This window comes from Vanellus vanellus (assembly GCF_965231255.1).
Source record: "Vanellus vanellus genome assembly, chromosome: 1".
Taxonomy (NCBI): domain Eukaryota; kingdom Metazoa; phylum Chordata; class Aves; order Charadriiformes; family Charadriidae; genus Vanellus; species Vanellus vanellus.
The window spans coordinates 21,484,767-21,494,613 of NC_138905.1; the positions used below are offsets into that span (position 1 = coordinate 21,484,767).

Consider the following 9,847-nt stretch of genomic DNA (forward strand, 5'->3'; position numbering starts at 1 on the left):
AAATAACAGATAGAAGCGCAGGAGAAACCAAGAGCTGTCACCGACTTGCTCATTTTGACAGTAACAGCTAATGGAACTATATTAACACATCATTTTCCAACTTTCAAGTGTAATGAAAAGCTATTTTTACAAATCATTACTCTCGGTATATGGTGTTTCAGCCACGTGGCTTCTATTAGCGTACAGGGGAGTTTCACAACTAAAGCTGCCTGTGCAGTACAGAAAGTGTACCTTTTATGTTGAGCTAATCCCAGAGGGGAGTCAGCACTCGTGCCTGTGTCCTTTTGACCTTTATCCTTTTAATGCATTTTGCCTCAGCAGCAAAAGGTGAAACCCCAGTTTTTATGTTGCAAAACAGACCGCTTCAACAGCATTTCTCTATGAAGCTAAGGAAAGTAACACACGCTCCTGTGGACATGTTGAAAGTCCCTCCTAGTTCAGCAATCGACAATAGCTTTACAAACGTATTTTTAGAATCGCTTTTTTGGTAGCCCTTTGAAGCTCACCCGCACGGCCTCGCTGCCGCCCCTCTCAACAGCTGCGAGCATGCGAAGCCACTGGAGTGGAAGATGTTAATTATCATCAGCTACTGGAATTTCTCCAGGGACTACTTGTGGTTAGAAACGTGCTTCCCTAAAGAACTGCGCCAGGCACCCGGATCATCTCTCCTGTAGCTTATCTAAGTCCCTCCTCTTAAGCAAAAGAGATAATCAATTTAAACTCCCAATCTTCACTTTTAAGCGTTCTTCTTTTAGGATACGATTGTCTGATTTTCCTAAGCAATCTTAACTGTAGAATCTGTTATTTCTGTGAATAGAGTTCCAACAATAGGCGTTTTCATGTATATGCAAGTTTCCCAGGGACTGGGTTTAGCATACATAGAGATTTTGATTAAAAACTGAAGAAACCAATCTAAATTAAAAAGGAACAAAACCAGAAAACAGACAAATTGATGGACACAACCGTGTTTGGGTTTTTTTCCCCACAAGGGTCATTTGAACTTCCTTTTTGTGGCCAAGAAAAAACTATGCCCCTCCCCCCATGTCATCAGAAAACGGTGCGCACAAAAATGGTCTTTCCCCTTCTGCTTTACCTCCTGCTATTCGGTGGCATTTTGAGTCTAAACTAGTTAGCATCAGGAGCTTGATGTGATGTCAGCAAGTGAGATATTCCCCACAGGGAACCAAAATAATAGTAGATGAGCTGGCAGAAAGAGCCCCAGAAAGGGAAATAACACAAAAACAACAGATTCAAAGCCTAGCCCTTTACTGCAAGTACTACAAAGCACCTTTAATGACTGAACACAGCCTTAAGCGTACCTTGTAGATCCCTCTGCCATACTTAAACCTGGTAATCACTACCACCCCCGCAAAAAGACCAAGTCAGGTCAGTCTCTAGCTGCAGAGAAACCAGGATGAACGCTGTCATCTGCAGGACTTGACTCCACACACCAAGACAAACGCTGAGGACATTTCTCTTGCCCTTTGCTACGGATGAGAATGGCACACATCCCCCAGTCCTTTGCAGAGTGACACTGTTCTTTTTTGATAATCTAAGGGAGCTGAAGGAAAGCAGGCGCCCCGCTCTCCAAGAACGCCGTCCCTTTCCTGTAAGGGCACAGGAAATCCCCTTCCGCCCCCAGGAGGAAGGGGTAAGTGGGAGGAAGGAAACTGAATGTAATGGAAAGTAAACATGTCAACTGTGAAAACAGTTACCACCAGTGACTACAAAAATCCTTGTTACGCTTAAGGCCAATAAGTATAGTGGTATTTCAGCTATTCAGTGTTTACACAGTTAAACCCCCCACAATTACTGGCCAATCCCCCGCAAGGTAGGCCATTAGTGCTGTTGTATTGTATACCTTCTCCAGTTCTACTTCAACTACAGTGATCAAGGAGATACAGTCAAGATGAGGGATTGCTTAATTCTTCCAAAATGATCACGGCTTAATGGCATAGACCTATTAACTCCGGGTCAGCTGCTGCAGGCCTTCACAAGCTAGAGAAGGTAACAGAATACGCGCTCCCCAGCTGGCATCAAGAGCAACGGTGAACATTAAAGTGAGCACACAAACACAGAACTGTTATATACAAAAAAAGTTTAATTGAAATACCTGTATAAAAAATATGATCTCCATACATTTCACACTGTTAAACAGAAGAAAAAAATCCAAATCCAAGCTGCATAAATGCAACCAGATCACAGAAACACAGCTATTAAAATAAATTAAGGTTTATGACTCTGCCACTCTACCTTCCAGAGCCAATGCACGGAGACTGTACAATGTCAATAATTTAAAACCCTTCCAAACAGCATTACTTTACATTTCTGGTACAATAATACCAGACAAAAGGCATACTGACTAACTTTAAAAAGTCATTCTATTTCCCTTAAATTAGACTTTGTACAACAATTTTCCATCTTCCAACAAAAATTGATAAGGTCAGAAATTTTTTTTTGTCTTTTTTTTTTTTTTTAAACAAAAGTTGACAGGAATGCAGAAAAAAAGTGCCATGGGCAAACCACTAGAATTCCCATGGGGAGAAGGAGGGAAAAGCACAGTGTTGAATAACTATAACCAAATAAATTAACCAAATAAATAGCCACAGCTGAAACCTGTGGGAGGTCTTCTAAACTCCAAACAATAAATAACTGTATAGTACATGAGAAAAACCAAGTTTACATAAACACATTATACAGGTATGGAAAAAAAAAAAAAAAAGTAAAGTCCTTGAATATTGCATTGATTGTGCATTCAACATGCCCATACATACTTTAAGACTCGCAGGGTGACAAAAGGCCAGGGGGAGTTGAGAAAGGGGCTTCTCATGCCCAGTGGTAGAGATGATAAAAGGAAACATGAATAAACTTTCTGATAGAAAAGCTGATATACCTGTTCGTATTTCTGTGCAGGCTATAGGAAATATTTTGAGCAGCAGAGGTGGGTGGGATTTGGAAAGGGCTGGGGGGGGCAGGAGTGAAATGTCTGTGTTCAAGTATTCCATCACCAGTGGATGGGACTACTTCATTCAATCACCGAACATGTTCTCCAATGCATCATAGGAGCTGCTTCCTCCAGCACTGAGTCTAAAGGGAGCAAATTCCTATAATGAACTGGATCTTCTTTGGACATACACAGCTCAAAAAAGAAAGTCCCACTGAAGCAGCTTTCAAAAAGGCACTCAAAAGCAAATAAAATCTAGTCCAGGCTCTATGAGAGCAAAAAAGTTTACCATGTATTCAAGAGGTCACTGCTTTCTTAATAAGGTCAGTCTTTGACTAAGTACTGGCCTGCAACTCCCAAACATCAGCGTTTCCAAAGGAAATCTCTCATTCCAAAGCAGAAACCAGCAAAGGGGGAAAATAAAATCAAGTCCCTCAGACAAAGATTCAACTACAGAATAATGAATGCATTTTTCTAGCCCCTCCTACGTATTGGCAGCAGCACTGTGGTCTTTCTGCTTGTAGCTCCCCTCCCAGTGCGAGGTCCTTAGTAATTCACAGACTCTCATTACTTGAACTTGTGCTAGATACATCAGTATCAAGGGTCCGTAGCCTTATGTCACAGTCCTCAGACTTCACTACTTCAGATTTGTGCATCCATTGATGGTCAAAAATTTGCTCAAGTGTTGGTCTGTCTGAAGGCCTCAGTGAAAGGCACCATTTGATCAGCTGTTGACATTCTGTAACAAACAAAGAAAAAAGTAATTTTAGACTAGGAAAGGAAAAAGACAACCTTGAATAAGAAAAACCCTACCTGTACAAACTGAAATGTACAGGACCAGTAAAAAAAAAAAAAAAAAAAAAAAAAAAAAAAAAAGAGAGAGAGAAAGCCCCCATGTGAACCCTATACAACTCACCAGGTGAAATTCTTCTCCTGAAGTATAATCGTCCCCTCAAGATTTCTTCATCCTGCTCAAATGGGATGTCTCCGCAAACCATATCGTACAGCAGAACTCCCAGAGACCATACTGTTGCTGACCTCCCATGGTATCTGTGGTACCTGATCCACTCTGGAGGGCTGTATACTCTCGTTCCTAAAAGCAAGGGGAGAAAAAAAAAAAAAAAAAAAGTCAAGGCTTAGAGTGTTTCCCCATTGTTCAGCATCATTTGAGATTAAAAAAAAAAAAAAAAAAAGCAGCTTTAAATTTCTTATGGGCCAAAGCCATTAGTGGTGTAATTCCAGGTCATCTGGTGGTGTTACACCACGCAGAGACTTGGCCCATGCGGCTGTACTATTTTGTGGCAGGGAACAACACCCCGTCCCCATCAGCTGACTGTTTACCCAGGCCAGCTCCCTTTCACTGACCACGTGGCGTCTGCAGCATCACACCAAAAATAGACACAAAAGGACAAAGGGGGCCGGCGGGGAGGAGGCGGGAGGGCGGCAAGAAGGTGAAACCCAGGTCCGCCCGTCTTACACGGGGCTAATCTGCTTTAGGCAATTCCGCCAGGCGGTAAACAAAACACGGCCGTTACGATTTCGACGTTTTAAGCTTCCCCCCCCCCCCCCCCACAACACCCCGCGGTACTCTGCGGCAGCTTCCCCCGCCCCCACCTCCCCCCCCCCGGTGCCCAAGGGCTCCGTAGATACCAAACAAAACCGGGAATTCGTGATGCGCGGGGTCACGTGCAGCGGGGCTTCGGGTTTCACAACAAACAGATGTGAGTGCGGCAGCTGGGGGGAGGAGGGGGGCAAGAATCCCCCGTTACATCAGTCACACTCGAAAGGAGTGTGACACTTCCCCCCCCCGCTCCTGTCACACGCAGGGTTATTTTCACCCTCCCCATCGCCAAAGCGCCGAGCCCGAAGGCATTTCGAGGGAGCGTATTTATCCCCGTCGCTTTAAAAAATCTGCAATGCGGGATTTCCAGGACATCGGCGGAAAGGGAGGAGGAGGAGGGGAGCTACCGCTTCAAGTTAAAAAAAGCACCGCATATAAAAACTGCATATCCACACATGGAAACATCCGACACTGGCGAAGCCTCCATGTAAACAGATCGCCCTCTAGGAAAAAAAAAAAAAAAAAAAAAAAAAAAAAAAAGCCAGCCCAACCCAAACCCGCTTTTTTCCAAGACAGGGAAATATAAACTGCTGCGTCACTGCCTGGAATCGCTTTTTTCCTACGCAACTGAACACCCCTAAGCTGCTCCGGGCCCGCGGGTTTCCATTACCGATAGACCTGATATGAACCCCCGCGTCAGAGGCGCGGCTCGTTACCGCCGGGCGCCAGCGAGGGGATGGGCGGCAGCTACGGGGAGGGCATCACCGGGAGGGGTGCGGGGCTCGGGGATGGGGGTTCTCTGGCCAAAGCCGGGCGGGCTGTCCCCGGACGCGGGGGGAGGGCACGTACCGTCGAAATCGGTATAGACGGTGTCCTTGAGGAGAGCCCCCGAACCGAAGTCGATCAGTTTCAGCTCTCCTGTCCTGAGGTCAACCAGCAGGTTCTCGTCCTTGATGTCCCGGTGCACCACGCCGCAGCCGTAGCAGTGGCGCACCGCCTCCAACACCTGCCGGAAGAACCCGCGGGCCGTCTCCTCGTCCAGGGCGCCTTTCTCTGTGATAAAGTCGAAGAGGTCCTTCACCAGCTCGGGCCGCTCCATGATGATCAGGTAACCGTCGGGCCGCTCGTACCAGTCCAGCAGCTTGATGACCCCTCTGAAGCCGGAGCCCACCTTCTTCAGGAGGACGATCTCCAGGGGCACCATGACACCGCTCTGGGAGGAGAAGGGGGTGCGGGTCAGCGAGGGGGTGGGGGTGGGGGGGCGGCGGCGGGGCCGGCGGCGCCCCCGCGCTGAGGGGAAGGCGGGGAGGGGAGGGCGGGGAGGAGGGCGCGGCAGCCGGGCCCCCTCCGCCGCTGCCGCAGTCCGAGGGGCGGGCGCGGCGCTGCGGCGGCGAACCCCCGCCAAATTCCACCCCCCCACCCCCAGCCCCGACGCAGAGGCCGCGCCAGCGGGGCGGGCCCCGCCGCCCACACAATAGCCCCGCCGCGGCGGAGCCCCGCGGCCGCCCCGTACCCCCCCCCATACACACACACACACCCCGGGTACTTACAATCGTGCCCCACTCGGTCACCCTCTCCTTCACCACATGCTTCACGGCGACCTGCGGAGCGGGGAGGAAAAGAAGGTGCCGTGAGCGGCGGGGCGGGAGCAGCCTGCGGACCCGCCGCGGAGGTGCCGGACCGGGCCGCGCCCGCAGCCTCCCGCCCGCCCGCCCCCGGGCAGCGCTGTGCCGCCATCCCGCGCCTCACCGGCAAGCCGTCGGCGATCCTGCTCCCCGCGTAGACGGTGCCGAAGCCCCCGCTGCCCAGCACGGAGCCCACCTGGTAGACTTTATCGAAGGGCTCTTTCTCCACTTTCACTGGAAGGGGTGGTGGGGGGGAAGACACGAGAGGGAAACACACCGCGTTAGTGTCTGCAGTTGCACTGCGCTACGCCAAAAATCTTTTAAAAAAATAATAAAAGCCCCAAAATGCTCTGCCCGATGGACACGTATTGTATGCGCTGCCCTAATTCTGCCCAAGGCTTTTTTTTTTAATAAATTGTCTTCTTCAATTAAAATAATAATAAAAAAAAACACAACCCCATGAAAAAGAGGAAAGAAGCGCGTCCCGGAGCCCGGGGGGTGCGAGGCGCCCTCCCCGGGTACCTCGGGGCCGGTTCGCGCCCCGCCCGGCGCGCTGCGCTGGCGGTGGGGGGGGAACACACGGACACCCCGGCGCCGGTCCCGCCGTACCTGGCTGGAGGATCTTCACCGGCAAGTGGTCCATGCTGGTGGGGCTGCAGATGTGAGCCAACGAGCCGAACTTGGAGAGCAACATCTTTCGAGGGGGGGGTGGGGGGAGGCGAGACCCCTGCGGTGGCACCGCCGGCGTCCTCCCGGCTGAGCGCTCGGCGGCGCGGCGCGGCTCTCCTCTATCCGGAGCCGGTTGAGGGCGGCGAGCCGTCGAGATCTCCTCCGCGGCTTCTTCTTCGTCCGGCAGCAGGCACCGACGGAGTCCTCGGGGGTCCCCGCCGGCACGAATCCGCGCGGCGGTGGCGGCGGCACCAAGTCCTCGGGCGAAAAGCAGTCGTCGGCGAGGGCGCCGCTGCCGCTCTCCCTCCTGGAACCGGCGAGAACCGCTTAGGGTGCTGGGACGCGCCGGCAGAAACGGAGCCGTGCGCGGAGGCAGGCGGGTCCGGGGGCTGCGGGGCCGAGCGTAAAATCCGCCCCTGCGGGGGCCGCCTCGGCGGGGAGCGGGATGGGCGCCGCAGTGGAGCCGTGGCGGGCGCAGGAGCCGCGCCGCCGCCGTGCCTGCCCGCGCGCTTCTGAGCCGGCGGCGCCGCCGAGCCGCCTCTTAACTCCCAATATTTTGGTGCGGGCAGAGCGCGGTGAGCGTGCTGAGGATATCCCTCCGCGGGGGAGGTTGAGGGGAGGGAATGGGATGGGGGGTGGGGGAAACACCTCTCCCCGCCGCTCCGGCTGCCCCCTCCCCTCCGCGCCGGGGCGCCCGCGGTGCGGCGGCCGGGACTGCAGCCTCCCGTCCCGCCCTCATCGTGCGGGCGGGCGGGGGGAGAGTGGGGGGCGCTGGGAACTACTTATTTGTAGTAACCGGCGCGCAGAGTTACAGGCTGTCTGAGAACGCATCACACACACAAAAAAAAAAAAAAAAAAAAAAAAAAGGGCGGGGGGGGGAGATTCTCCTATTTGCGTTACCATTTCCGCGTGGCCAATGGAGGGGCGCCTTTTCAAAGGGCTACCGGCGCGGCCAATGAGGAGGGGCCTCATTTGCATGCGGCAAGGGCGGGAATGCCGCGGCGGCCCCCGGGCCCGGCCCCGCCCCGCGGCTGCGGGAAGGTCGGGCCGCGCCGCTCCGCTCCGGCCGAGACGCGGCGTTTGGGGCCGGGCGGGGGTGGCGCGCCGCCATTGCTGGGGCACTCCGGGCCGCGGTCTTCGGCGGACCCGGTCTGGGGTGCCGACAGCCCGCCGCACGGCCTGTCAAAGCCCTCTTGTTCAGAAAATCCCCCTCCCGGTTTTCTCCTCCCCGCCGCTGCCCCCCTCGCCTCGGCGCAGCCCCCCCTCCCCGCGCCGGGGGGAGGACGCCGGGCGCCTGCCCACCGCGCCTGCTTCTGTCAGTCAGCTCCCCTGCGCGGAAGCCCCCGCGGGGCCGATGCGGCGCGACGGCGGGCGCCCGGTGCCCCGGCGGCGGGCCTCGGAGGAGCTGAGGGCTTCCCTCCCTCCCTTCCCGTCCCCTCCCCCGCCCCGCTCCTCTCCGGCGCCGCGCCGGGGAAAGGACACGAGGCTGTTCTGCTTCCCCCGGCCCCGCCGCACCTCAGCCGCCCGGCGGCGCCCGCCCCGCCCCGCAGGGGGCGCTGCATCAACAGGAATCGGGGCGCGGCGGCAGCGGGGCGCCGGGGGGCGGCATCCCTTTCCCCTCCCCGGCCCGGCTTCGAGGTGGCTTTTAAGTGTTCTCTTCCGACGGGGCTTTTACAGCGGCTCACCGTGAGGCGCCCTTTTCCGTGAGGCTTTCCCCCTCCGCGCCCGCAGCGGTCCCGGGGAGGCCGTTTAACGGCTCCTGGGGCGCCGCCGCGGGCGCCGGCCTCGCCTGAGGGGAGGCGGAGGCAGCGGGGAGAGGGAAGGCCGGGGGCGTTGAGGGGATGTAGCCGGGTGTCTGTCCGGCAAAAGCTGTGGGCCACCGATTCAGACATTAATTAGTGCTGTGCTGGGTGGGTGGCAATGTCTCAATAACTGTCCCAGCAGCTACTCGGGCTGCTGACCAGGTGCGCGTCAGTGGAGGAATGGCGGGCAGATGCCCAAGGCCAGGCAATAGCACGACAGCCAACTGAGGCGGTCACCACCTCGGCGTCCCTGTCACTGCCACCCCTCTCACGCCACCGCAGTCACAGGTGCACAAGGGGAGCGTCTCACCTCCCCTCAGCTGAAAATCCCGAAGTTGGAGATACCGGTACTTGCAAGGGGATCCCTGATGTGAGGGTATTTTTGGGAAGTCACTTGAAGAGCTGGCAGTCCTTCCCACCCTGGGCGCGGGGAGAGCCTTGCAGTTGGCATTGTCTGATAATAGTGGTGCCGTAATCTCAGGCAGTCATGCCCATAAACAAAGCAAGGGCTTCTAGGGAGAGGTAATATCTTTTATTAGATTAGACCAGCTGATATAAAGGTCAAGTTTTCAGGCGCAGTTTCAACCCTTCGTGTCCCAGAATGTGATTTTTGAAGCTAGATCAGTTGCGCTATAAAAGTTACTACCTCTTGTACAGACCATGGCATTTGCAGAGGAACCAAACTAAACCATTTCATTTATTGAGCAGCTGAAGGGTTCAGGAGGTTTCATGTTTATGGATTTTTTTTTTTTCTTAAAGCTAATGATTTGGATTTATCAGATAAAGCAATAAGAAAGCTAATTTTTTTTTTTTTTGTTGGATATCCTGCCTTTTGGCTATGTCTAATCACGTTAAATAAGTTTTTAGCAAGTTTCTCCAGATAATAGCATATGCACGCTATAGTCATGTTATTAATATTGTTTTAAATGGAGAGGAAGTGTTTCTCACTCCCAAAATGAGATCTATGGTTATTGAAATAGGAGATATTTTTAAAGAGAGAAAACTGGCATTAAATATTAATATACGTAAGTGCTAATTATTTAGGGAATTAACACTGCAAGTAGTTATTAATTCCTGCTTTTTTTACATGGCTAAGCGTGAAAAATCATGCATGTATCACTAGTCTGCAAATGTAAAAACGTCAGGCCTTTTCATTCCAACTGCATTTGCAATTTCTTAAATCCATTTTTGTGTTGTCAATCTATGGTAAATCAGGGATATACTTACCTTGAACCTGTTTAAGCAA

The 9,847-nt window shown here is 53.2% G+C and overlaps 1 protein-coding gene across 1 annotated transcript; it reads right to left on the minus strand.

Moving 5' to 3' along the window:
* Nucleotides 1–2,083: 2,083 nt before the first annotated feature.
* On the minus strand, nt 2,084–7,295 carry PIM3 (Pim-3 proto-oncogene, serine/threonine kinase). Its single transcript, XM_082486611.1, has 6 exons — nt 6,740–7,295; nt 6,255–6,364; nt 6,056–6,106; nt 5,355–5,718; nt 3,861–4,037; nt 2,084–3,683 (listed from the first exon to the last, which is right to left on the minus strand). Exons 1-6 carry the CDS (start codon nt 6,822–6,824, stop codon nt 3,499–3,501), a joined length of 972 nt encoding a protein of 323 aa, XP_082342737.1. The 5' UTR covers nt 6,825–7,295; the 3' UTR covers nt 2,084–3,498.
* Between the last annotated feature and the right edge of the window lie 2,552 nt (nt 7,296–9,847).

Bases quoted from the DNA above. Each gene is read 5' to 3' on its own strand.
- PIM3 (XM_082486611.1), bottom strand. From the start codon at position 6,824: ATGTTGCTCTCCAAGTTCGGCTCGTTGGCTCACATCTGCAGCCCCACC. The intron at 6,365-6,739 runs GTACGGCGGGAC...CACCCCTTCCAG, and splicing joins GGTGAAGATCCTCCAGCCAG to TGAAAGTGGAGAAAGAGCCC. The intron at 3,684-3,860 runs GTGAGTTGTATA...TGTTTGTTACAG, and splicing joins CAGGAGAAGAATTTCACCTG to AATGTCAACAGCTGATCAAA.